The sequence below is a fragment of the Sciurus vulgaris genome, assembly GCF_902686455.1.
Source record: "Sciurus vulgaris genome assembly, chromosome: 4".
NCBI classification, from domain to species: Eukaryota; Metazoa; Chordata; class Mammalia; order Rodentia; family Sciuridae; genus Sciurus; species Sciurus vulgaris.
The window spans coordinates 98,310,660-98,322,748 of NC_136464.1; the positions used below are offsets into that span (position 1 = coordinate 98,310,660).

The following is a 12,089-nucleotide window of genomic DNA, read 5'->3' on the forward strand; positions in this document are numbered from 1 at the left end:
GGATTGAACCCAGGGGTGCTTTACCATTGGGATACATATCCAGCCCCCACCTTTTTTTGAGATAGGGTCTCACTAAATTCATATGAATGGTCTTATACAGTTTTATTCCACCCCTGGCAGGAGGGATTGTTAGAGATTAAATCCAAGGCCTCACGCGGGCTATGGCACATGCACTACCACTGAGCTACATCCCCAGCAGGTCTTACACAAGATTTCATATCCCATTTAGTTTTACAGGAATTAAAAGAAAATGGGAATTAAAGGAAAAGGCAGGCTTACCACTATATTTCCATTTTATAGGAAGGAAAGCCAAGACCATGCAAAATTAGCTCTGGTTTCCAAAGCTCTGCACCCCGTCCTCTCCAAGACCCCTCATGCTTCACACCGACCAACCCCCGAAAAGTAATTCCAGGTTCCACCAAAAAGCAGAGCTTGTGACACTGTGGCTTGATGGGGAGCTGAATTTCCATGGGTCACCTATGCAACGTGAGTGCTTATGCAGTCTGCAGCAGGCTCCAGGAAACAGATCCAGGGAACAATAGCCTCTGCTGCCATGGCCCTTTTCATCCTGTCCATCTTTGTAAGTGAATGCTGTCCCTGGCCACAGCCCTGAATTCTTTCCACTTATTAACATTTTGGGGAATATGGAAGGTCAAATGTCAGGTGAGAACAACTCTAAACTTTTATGTTTGTTAACTGGATGTTCACAAAGCCCTTTCACATTTCATCCTCATAATAAACCTGGGACTTGATCAGAGCAGTTCACAGGTAAGAATGAATCCTGGTCAACAATTGGGGTTCTGTTTGGAAATGCGGGGCAAAGTCTCCGTGCCATATAGGTACTAGGAATGGACACCCAGAAGGACATTCAACCCCCAAAGCAGCAGCCAATGATATATATCTGTGGAGAATGTCACACAGAAAATGAAATAAAATCTAGGGATCCAATCAGATGCAGAGAATGTGGATACAGAATAATGTACAAGAAAAGAACCAAAAGATTGGTGGTTTTCGATGCTCGATGAAACATGGGAATTCAGAGAGTGTCTTCCTTTGTACTTGGATTTGACCCTTTAATGTTTCTCATTGTTGTACAGCTTTTCATTTAGCGCACTTATGAATACAACTATATACATATGATTTCATTTTATTTCATTTCAATTTTCCAAACCAAATTGTGTTTAGATATCAATAATTTGTATAAAGATTTTTGTTTAATTAACTGACTTAATTTTATTTAATTATGTGATCTGACACAAAATGAAAGTTAAAATTGCTTCCCAAGATCACATTTTAATCAGAGGCTTGTTAGAAATGCCGGTTTCTAGAGTTCTATAAAATTCTAATTAAATAAGTTCCTTGGAAATCACAAAAAAAAAAAAAAAAAAAGAATGAATCCTGGAAAGATTGATTTGCCTAACGTCACACAGATAATCAGTGACTGAATTATTTTTTATCTGTCTCTTGAAACAGAGTCTTCTGCATGACCCCAGTGAACACCTCTTTCAAAATTCTTTAAAGATGGGGAGACTAGGGAACATGCAGTCTCAAAAAATACAACTAACCCATGTGAAATAAGGATCAATAAAAGAGAGTTTCAAATAAACTTGCAGATAAGGACAGAGATGACTGTTGGGGACTTGAGGGCAGCTGTGGGTATTGAAAACAGTGGTAAAATAATACATGTAAGATACTACTTTCACTAAAATGAGGCTAGTAAATGCAGTAATGAGTGTTTTCAGAAAATCCTTTTGATTAGATAAGAGTTTTATTTGCCTTTAAGATAAAAGGCAAGGGGTTGGGAAGAGTTAAGAACCTCTGGGATGGAAACGAAATCTAAGAATACAATTTCCCCAGCTGAGGGTATATAGTTCAGTAGTAGAACATGTGCCTAGCATGTGTGAGGACTGAGGCTCCAACCCCCGAACCAGAAGAAAAAAAAATCCTATTTTCTTCAAGTGCAGGGTAGTGAGCCTGAACATATTGCCCCTGGGGCCAAACTGCCCCACACAGCCACCTCGTTTCCATAATTCTCAAACCTCTCTTCACCCTGACAGGTTTAAACATTCCTTCTTTCATTTCTTCATGAAATGAAGACATCATCAAAACTGATGTCATCTCTGTCAAAATCATAACCAGGATGGTGAAACACATGTAATGGCATATCTGACTGCATTCAGAGCAAAAAAATGACCACTGAAAAATACCACAATGTGATGATAGGGGAGCAGAAGAGAGACTTTCTGGAGCAGTTCAGTGATATGTTTCACTCTTTTATGATGCTGCAGAGGAGGGTGCACATTCTTCCCACCACGGAGGAGAGCAGGTCAGCATTGGCAAGGGGAGAGGATCAGTTGCAGTCGAAGGTGTACACCTCTCCACCAGGTGCAAACCTCCCCACCAGGTGCAAGTCTGCAGCTCCAGCAACACTGTGGGCAGGAATTCCTGGCATCCAAGGATTGAGTCACCAGGGACAGTAAGGAAGAATTCTGGGCCTGTCTGAAATAAGAGACTGTATTTTTCTATTAAAAGTCTACCTCACAACAGAGCAGGCAGAGGCTGGGCTTGGAATGACTCTGCCCTTCTGAGGTTTCCTAAGGGTATTAACTTGCCTCACTGCCAACAATCTCTGGAAACCCGTTGTAGGCAGCAGTGAATGAATGCCTTGGAATGGAAAGGACTAGGAAAATGGATGCAGACAACAGAAGAATGAGATGACAAAAACTCTATTCTATAAGGCAAGTGTAGTACAAAGACCAGTGACAGTCAGTGACAGGACAGCTAGCTGTTCCTCGGAATTCCCTCAAAGAAAAAAGAGTAGAATGGGTCAATGAGGACTAGAACATTAGAGTCCAAAAGGAACATGGATGAGACCATGCATGGATGTCAACACCCTGCTACCCTGTAGGGAGGTTTACAGGAATCATATCCTCAGGCCCTGCAGGTCACTTCAACTTTTAGTTAGAACTTGGAAGAGCTCAATGGTGGGTCTATTTCTTAAGAAAGTACACTGCAGCCCCATTCAGTTCCCTAACTCCTCATAGCATCAAGGATAAAGTGGTTAATTACTACCCCAAACCACCAAATCTCTTCTAAAGCAGCAATGTTATTTCTTCTCTTATCCAAAATTCCATGTTGGTGCAGTCCATTTCTGTCGTAATTCCAAAGAGCAGTATTGTACACATGAACATACAAACTGATGTGATAAATTGTTTTCATTTGTTGTGGAAGTGAGAATACCCAGGACTCTAACTAGGCCTCAAGATAAGTCAGAGGGGAAGAGGCTGGTGGTATAGCTCAGAGGCAGTGATTGCCCAGAATGTAAGGCCCTAAATTAAATCCCTAACACTGAAGAGAGAGAGACAGAAAGAGATAGAGAGAGACTGATTCAGAACCTCAGCTACTACATCCTAAAACAAGGAGTAAGGATACAGGATAAGGAGTAAGGATACAGAATATTCCACTGTCCTTTGGCATTTAAGGAGGAAGAAAAGTCAATCAGCTCTTTAAAGAGTTTTGTGTTGGACAGCTACTAATAAAGGAACCAAATTCCAAATGTCATATGGTCTGGCGCCATCTGGCGAATTTTGAGAGCATAGCATGCTGATTGATGCTATCAGTGTCTTCCTACTGCCATCTTGTGGCATGTGGCGAGACAACATGTGAGCATTACTATAACACATTACTACTGAGAATATGCTGTTATGCTGTGAATGTTAGATAATAAAATATTTTAATTACCACCAGATACTTTTGAAACAGACTGAATTTTCCCCGCTGCCAATATTAGGAGGATATAGATGCTGGCTCCAGGAGGTTCGGGCTCCTTTGCTTATGTTAAGGAAGTTCCAGGAACTCAGGAAGAAGGAAAACCAGTGAAATTCCTTTTGGCCATAAAGGCTCTGTGGAATCACTGTGTTTTTTTTTTCTAATAGTAGGTAGGAGATACCATATGGAGAACGGATATATAGAAAAGAAGTAAGAGAGGTTAACACTCCCTAGGTTAACACCCCTAGGCCTTCAGTTCACCTAAGGCTACCTGAAGGCCCTTCCTGTGAGGGGAATCTGAGTCATCTTGCAGTTAAAAGGAGCAAGCTGGATGGCCAAAAGAAAAATTAAAGATCAGGGGAAATCCCTCATCTTGGACTTGCTTAATAGCCCAAGGGACTGACCTAAAGTTAAGTTGTTGGTAGTTAACATATTATTAACATTGTAGCTTGCTCCCCCTCTGTGCATTTTTATGGAGGTAGGGAAGAAACTTATATATGGACAGTAGAGAAGAAACTGGTAAATTCTGTTGTCAATCAAGGTGCCAGTCAATCACAGATCTACCCGGAGGAGAAGGGAGAGAACTAGTACAGCCCAATTAGAGTCCCATTATGTGTGTTACCAAAAGCTCATCGTTATCCCTGATACCAATCCAATAATGGGGATGTGGTTTAGAGAAAAAGGAAAAAAGTTTTATTACTTTGCTAGCAAAGGGGAAACACAGGGATCTCCTGTCCCAAAGGCTGTGATTCTGCCCATCAGGGAGAAGAGAGGGCTTTTAAAGAGGTGATTCAAAGGCTGCATTTGAGGTGTGCTTTGCCTGGTGAGGGGAGTGGGGTGAAATTCAATTGCTATTTGGGAGAGGGAGAAGAGGAAAAATCATCATTTTAAAATAAGCCTCAGTGGGAGAGCAGCATGGGCTATATTCAAACATGATGTGGACCACAATTATATTTTCCTACTGTTGATTTCTCTCTTCTGTTTTTTTTTTTTTTTTCATTGTAAACAAATGGGATACATGTTCTTTCTCTGTTTGTACATGGCGTAAAGGCATACCATTTGTGTAATCCTAAATTTACATAGAGCAATGTTGTTTGATTCATTCTGTTATTTTTTTCCCTTCCCCCCACCCCTCCCACCCCTCTTTACCCTCTATACAGTAGTTCCTTCCTCCATACTTGCCCCCCTCCCTAACCCTAACTCTAACCCTTCCCTCCCCCCCATTATGTGTCAACCTCCACTTATTAGCGATATCATTCGTCCTTTGGCTTTTTCAGATTGGCTTATCTCACTTAGCATGATATTCTCCAATTTCATCCATTTGCCTGCAAATGTCATAATTTTATCATTCTTTATGGCTGAGTAATATTCCATAGTATATATATACCACAGTTTCTTTATCCACTCATCAATTGAAGGGCATCTAGGTTGGTTCCACAGTCTGGCTATTGTGAATTGAGCAGCTATGAACATTGATGTGGCTGTATTTCTGTAGTATGCAGATTTTAAGTCCTTTGGGTATAGGCCAAGGAGTGGGATAGCTGGGTCAAATGGTGGTTCCATTCCAAGTTTTCTAAGGAATCTCCACACTGCTTTCCATAGCGGCTGCACTACTTTGCAGCCCCACCAGCAGTGTATGAGTGTACCTTTCTCCCCACATCCTCGCCAACACCTGTTGTTGCTCGTATTCTTGATAATCGCCATTCTAATTGGGGTGAGATGGAATCTTAGGGTGGTTTTGATTTGCATTTCTCTTATTACTAGAGATGTTGAACATTTTTCCATATGTTTGTTGATTGCTTGTAGATCTTCTTCTGTGAAGTGTCTATTCATTTCCTTAGCCCATTTGTTGACTGGACTGTTTGAATTCTTGGAGTAGAGTTTTTTGAGTTCTTTATAGATTCTGGAGATTAGTGCTCTATCTGAAGTATGATTGGCAAAGATATTCTCCCACTCTGTAGGTTCTTTCTTCGCATTGCTGATAGTTTCCTTTGCTGAGAGAAAGCTTTTTAGTTTGAATCTATCCCAGTGGTTGATTCTAGCTTTTATTTCTTGTGCTATGGGAGTCCTGTTAAGGAAGTCTGGTCCTAGACCAACAAGATGAAGATTTGGACCTACTTTTTCTTCTATAATCTGCAGGGTCTCTGGTCTGATTCCGAGGTCCTTAATTCATTTTGAGTTTAGTTTCGTGCATGGTGAGAGATATGGGTTTAGTTTCATTCTGTTGCATATGGATTTCCAATTCTCCCAGCACCATTTGTTGAAGAGGCTATCTTTTCTGCATTGCATATTTTTGGCCCCTTTGTCTAGTATGAGAAAACTGTATTTATTTGGGTTTGTGTCCGTGTCCTCTATTCTGTAACATTGATCTACCTTTCTATTTTGGTACCAATACCATGCCGTTTTTGTTACTATTGCTTTGTAATAGAGTTGAAGATCTGGTATTGCAATACCCCCTGTTTCACTCTTCCTGCTAAGGATTGCTTTAGCTATTCTGGGTTTCTTATTCTTCCAGATGAATTTCATAATTGCCTGCTCTATTTCTGTAAGGTACGTCATTGGGATTTTAATTGGAATTGCATTGAATTTGTATAGCACTTTAGGTAGTATGGCCATTTTGACAATATTAATTCTTCCTATCCAAGAACATGGAAGATCTTTCCATCTTCTAAGGTGTTCTTTAATTTCTTTCTTTAGTGTTGTATAGTTCTCATTGTAGAGGTCTTTCACCTCTTTTGTGAGATTGATTCCCAAGTATTTTATTTTTTTCGAGGCTATTGTGAATGGGGTAGTTTTCCTAATTTCTCTTTCTGAAGATTCATCACTTATGTATAAAAATGCGTTGGATTTATGGGCATTGATCTTGTAACCTGCTACTTTACTGAAATCACTTATGAGTTCTAAGAGTTTTCTGGTGGAATTTCCAGGTTCCTCTAAATATATAATCATGTCATCAGCGAACAGGGATAGTTTGAGTTCTTCTTTTCCAATTCGTATCCCTTTAATTTCTTTGGTTTGTCTAATTGCTCTGGCCAGAGTCTCAAGAGCGATGTTGAATAGAAGTGGTGAAAGAGGGCATCCCTGCCTTGTTCCAGTTTTTAGGGGGAATGCTTTCAGTTTTTCACCATTTAGAATGATATTGGCCATGGGCTTAGCATAAATGGCCTTTACAATATTAAGGAATGTTCCCACTATCCCTATTTTTTCTAGTGTTTTGAGCATGAAGGGGTGCTGTATTTTATCAAATGCTTTTTCTGCATCTATTGAAATAATCATGTGATTCTTGACTTTAAGTCTATTAATATAGTGAATTACGTTTATTGATTTCCTGATGTTGAACCAACCTTGCATCCCTGGGATGAAACCCACTTGATCATGGTGCACTATCTTTTTAATATGTTTTTGTATGCGATTTGCTAAAATTTTGTTGAGAATTTTTGCATCGATGTTCATTAAGGATATTGGTCTGAAATTTTCTTTCCTTGATGAGTCTCTGTCTGGTTTAGGTATCAGTGTGATATTGGCTTCATAGAATGAGTTTGGGAGGGTTCCCTCCTCTTCTATTTTATGGAATACTTTGAGAAGTATTGGAATGAGCTCTTCCTTAAAGGTTTTGTAGAACTCGGCTGAGAACCCATCTGGTCCCGGACTTTTCTTTGTTGGTAGGCTTTTGATGACTTCTTCTATTTCAGTACTTGAAATTGGTCTATTTAAATTGTTTATGTCCTCCTCATTCAGCTTAGGCAATTCATATGTCTCTAGAAACCTGTTGATGTCTTCGAAATTTTCTATTTTGTTGGAGTATAGATTTTCAAAATAGCTTCTAATTATGTTTTGTATTTCCATCCTGTCTGTAGTGATATTTCCTTGTTCATTCCGAATTTTAGTGATTTGGGTTTTCTCTCGTCTTCTCTTTGTTAGTGTGGCTAAAGGTTTATCAATTTTGTTTATTTTTTCGAAGAACCAACTATTTATTTTGTCAATTTTTTGTATTGTTTCTTTTGTTTCAATTTCATTCATTTCAGCTCTGAGTTTAACAATTTCCTGTCTTCTACTACTTTTGGTGCTGTTCTGTTCTTCTTTTTCTAAGGCTTTGAGCTGTAGTGTTAGGTTGTTTATTTGTTGAGTTTTACTTCTTTTATTAAATGTGCTCCATGAAATAAATTTCCCTCTAAGTACTGCTTTCATAGTGTCCCAGAGGTTTTGATATGATGTTTCTTTGTTCTCATTTACCTCTAAGAATTTTTTAATTTCCTTCCTAATATCTTCTGTTATCCATTCATCATATAATAGCATATTGTTTAATCTCCAGATGTTGGAATAGTTTCTGTGTTTTACTCTTTCATTTATTTCTAACTTCAATCCATTATGATCTGATAGAATATATGCTAGTGTCTCTATCTTCTTGTATTTGCTAACATTAGCTTTGTGGCATAATATATGGTCTATTTTAGAGAAGGATCCATGTGCTGCTGAGAAGAAAGTGTATTCGCTCTTGGTTGGATGGCATATTCTATAAATGTCCGTTAAGTCTAAATTATTGATTGTGTTGTTGAGATCTATGGTTTCTTTGCTCAATTTTTGTCTGGAAGATCTGTCCAGTGGTGAGAGCGGCGTGTTAAAATCACCTAGTATTATTGTGTTGTGGTCTATTTGGTTTCTGAAATTGAGAAGGATTTGTTTGACATACATAGATGAGCCACTGTTTGGGGCATAGATGTTTATGATTGTTATATCTTGCTGATTTATGCTTCCCTTAAGCAGTATGAAATGACCTTCTTTATCCCTTCTGACTAACTTTGGCTTGAAGTCCACATTATCGGAAATGAGGATGGATACTCCAGCTTTTTTGCTGAGTCCATGTGCATGGTATGTTTTTCCCCATCCTTTCACCTTTAATCTATGGGTATCTTTTTCTATGAGGTGAGTCTCTTGCAGGCAACATATTGTTGGATCTTTCTTTTTAATCCAGTCTGACACTCTATGTCTTTTGATTGATGAATTCAGGCCATTAACGTTCAGGGTTATTATAGAGAAATGATTTGGTTTCCCGGTCATTTGGTTCATTTTTAAAATTTTGTTTATTTATTTGTTTGACACAACTTGTTTCCTCCTTTATTTGACAATTCCTTTAGGATAATTCCTCCCTTTGCTGATTTGCTTCTTTGTTTTTCATCTCTTCCTCATGGAATATTTTGTTGAGAATGTTCTGTAATGCTGGCTTTCTTTTTGTAAATTCTTTTAGTTTTTGTTTATCATGGAAGGATTTTATTTCATCGTCAAATTTGAAGGTAAGTTTTGCTGGGTATAAGATTCTTGGTTGGCATCCGTTTTCTTTCAGGGCTTGAAAAATGTTGTTCCAGGACCTTCTAGCTTTTAGGGTCTGGATTGAAAAATCTGCTGATATGCGTATTGGTTTCCCCCTGAATGTAATTTGGTTCTTTTCTCTCACAGCCTTTAAAATTCTGTCTTTATTTTGTATGTTAGGTATTTTCATTATAATGTGCCTTGGTGTGGGTCTGTTGTAATTTTGTGTATTTGGAGTCCTGTAAGCCTCTTGAACTTGATTTTCCATTTCATTCTTCAGATTTGGGAAATTTTCTGATATTATTTCATTGAATAGGTTGTTCATTCCTTTGGCTTGTTTCTCTAGGCCTTCCTCAATCCCAATAATTCTTAAATTTGGCCTTTTCATGATATCCCATAGTTCTTGTAGATTCTGTTCATGATTTCTTACCATCTTCTCTGTTTGTTCAGCTTTGTTTTCAAGGTTAAATATTTTGTCTTCAATGTCTGAGGTTCTGTCTTCCAGGTGTTCTATCCTATTGGATATGCTTTCTATGGAGTTCTTAATTTGGTTTATTGTTTCCTTCATGTCAAGGATTTCTGTTTGTTTTTTTTCAATATCTCTAACTCTTTATTGAAATGATCTTTTGCTTCCTGTATTTGCTCTTTTAACTGTCGATTGGTGCGATCAATCAATGCTTGCATTTGCTCTTTCATCTCATCATTCAATGCTTGCATTTGCTCTTTCATCTCCTCGTTTGCTTCTCTGATCATTTTAATTATGTACATTCTGAACTCCTTTTCTGTCATTTCTTCTGCCATGCTGTCATTGGGTTTTATTGATGTAACATCTAGATTTGTTTGCAGCATTTTCTTTCCTTGTTTTCTCATGTTGTTCAGATATCAGTGGACCGCTGAGATATTGCAGATTTCCTCTGTTGATTTACAATGACCCTGAAGATTTCTATATATCCCCTCTTAGCCTTCAGTAGGCTGAAGTCTTGGAGGAGGTTGATAATGCGGTGCTCCACAAGGAAGCTGCCTCTCTAGGAGTGGTGGCCTTCAGGTGGGGTATATTCCCTGCTAGTGGGCAGAGGTGCCTCCACTTGTTGACCAATGGTCATCCAAAGGGGACCTAGGCTGTGGGCTGAGGCAAGGCCTGTTTGGGCCTGAGCCTCTGGTTTTACCGTCCTTGTGGGAACCTCACCCAGCAGGGAAGACTCACCCGGTGGGGAGGTCTCGCTGGTCAGTTTCCTCCTAGAGGTTCCCCTCAATTTACAGCTACTGCCCTGGGCTGGGCTGCCTTCCTCTGCAAAGTTTCCAGGGGCCCGGCCCTACCTCCTGGGCCTGGGAGCCTCACCCTTCGCAGATGAATCTCTTTAGTCTGCCCCTCCTCAGAGAATTTGCCCATAGGCCTGGAACCTTCGCTCCGCCCTAAGCCTGTCTCTGTGCGGCTCTTCCACCCAGAAGCCTCCTAGATCCTGGGACCCTGTTCTGCACCTAATCGCCTGGCTGCGTGGCCCCTCCTCTGAGCAGCCACCTGTGGCCCCGAACAATCGCTCTGAGTCCCAAAGACCCGCCACAGGCCTCTTCCTCCAGACAGCCGCCCAGTATGCCGGTGCGGTCACTAGGAGTCCAAGAAACTCACTTCGTGCCTCCTCCTCCCACCAACCACCCGTAGCCCGGGGCAATCAATCACTCCGAGTCGAAGTGACCCTGCCCGTTCCTCCTCCTTCTCCAGATAACCCCCCGGGTGTTCAGGAGCAGTCCCTCTGAGTGGCTCTGAATCCACGTGACCCGCTGCACGGGTCCTCTGGGCAACCGCCCGGAGCTCTGGTGTGGTCCCTCAAGACCAAGCGTCCCACCACGCTTCTCCTCCAGGCAGCCCCCCTGTGTTCAGGAGCTGTCACTTTAAGACCAAACAACTCACCACTCGCCTCCTCCTCTGAGCAGCCGCCTGGAGCGCTAATGCAGTCACTGCGAGTCCAAAGGACCCGCCGCGCTCCTTCTCCTCCTTCTCCTACTCCTCCGGGCAGGCCCCGGGGTTCAGAAGTGGTCAGGGTCCAAACAGCTCGCCACGCAGCCCCTTCTCTGGCAACCGCCTGTAGTTCCCGTATAGTCACCCGAATCCAAGCGGCTGCTCCTCTTCCTCCTTGTCCTCAGGGCAGGCCCGGGTGTTCAGAAGCGTCGTTCTGATTCCAAACAGCTCGCCGCGCGGCTTCTCCTCTGGCAACCGCCTGCAGCTCTGGCGCAGTCTCTCCGAATCCAAGTGGCCACGCTCCTCTCCTCCTCCTCAGGGCAGGCCCCGGTTTCCTGAGTCCACACAGTTCTCCCCGCCACTCCTCCCCCGGGCAGCCGCCGGAGCCCCAGTGGCTGCTCCGAGTCCCAGCGCTGTGCCGAGCGGCCTCCTCTATCTCTCTCTTCTGTTTTGATGGAAAAATGAGCACCAACATCTCCAAGCTGCTTCCTGCTGAGAGAGGGTGAAGTTGTGGGGAAGTGACCTGAAGTCCTTGTTCTATATCAGGTGAGGCAGGGACATTAAGGATATTTAGCATCAGGGCACTTCAGAGATCCATGGTGGCAATTGATGGGTGATTGGACAAAGCCATACATAGGACAGGAATCGTGCTAGGAAAAAAATAAACAAAGCCTTAGTTGTTTTGTAAACAAGTAACACAAAAGCAATTAATATTTCAGTCAGTCTCTGAAAACCATGAAGATAGTAACTCATTAAAACTTAAGGTAGAATCCAAAAAGCCATTGATTTGTGAGTGGGAGCCATTTAAGGCTTTAGAAACATTGGCAGAGTTTTTAGAAACATATACATTTAGTTTTTATGATAGCACAAGAGTCCCCTTCAGTTGTAGTTAAGATATCTAATGTCATCTGATTTCTGTAAAATAGCTTTCTCATTAGCATTACCTCTGTGTTTAGTAGAAGGATCCCTTTAGGTGTGTCTATTTGGGCTTTCTTGGTAAAGTTGTTTAGGGCTTTTGTGTGCCACATTGCATCTTTTAGACCAATCTGAGGGATAA

At 41.3% G+C, this 12,089-nt stretch overlaps 1 protein-coding gene across 1 annotated transcript; it reads left to right on the forward strand.

The window, feature by feature from the left end:
* Window positions 1-799: 799 nt before the first annotated feature.
* On the forward strand, window positions 800-1,360 carry LOC306659160 (DNA-directed RNA polymerases I, II, and III subunit RPABC4-like). The gene has a single exon (XM_079136577.1). The coding sequence runs from the start codon at window positions 849-851 to the stop codon at window positions 1,023-1,025; it is 177 nt and encodes a 58-aa protein (XP_078992703.1). The 5' UTR covers window positions 800-848; the 3' UTR covers window positions 1,026-1,360.
* The last annotated feature ends 10,729 nt before the right edge of the window (window positions 1,361-12,089 follow it).

Excerpts from the sequence above, each read along its gene's own strand:
- LOC306659160 (XM_079136577.1), top strand. The coding sequence starts at position 849 with ATGGACACCCAGAAGGACATTCAACCCCCAAAGCAGCAGCCAATGATA.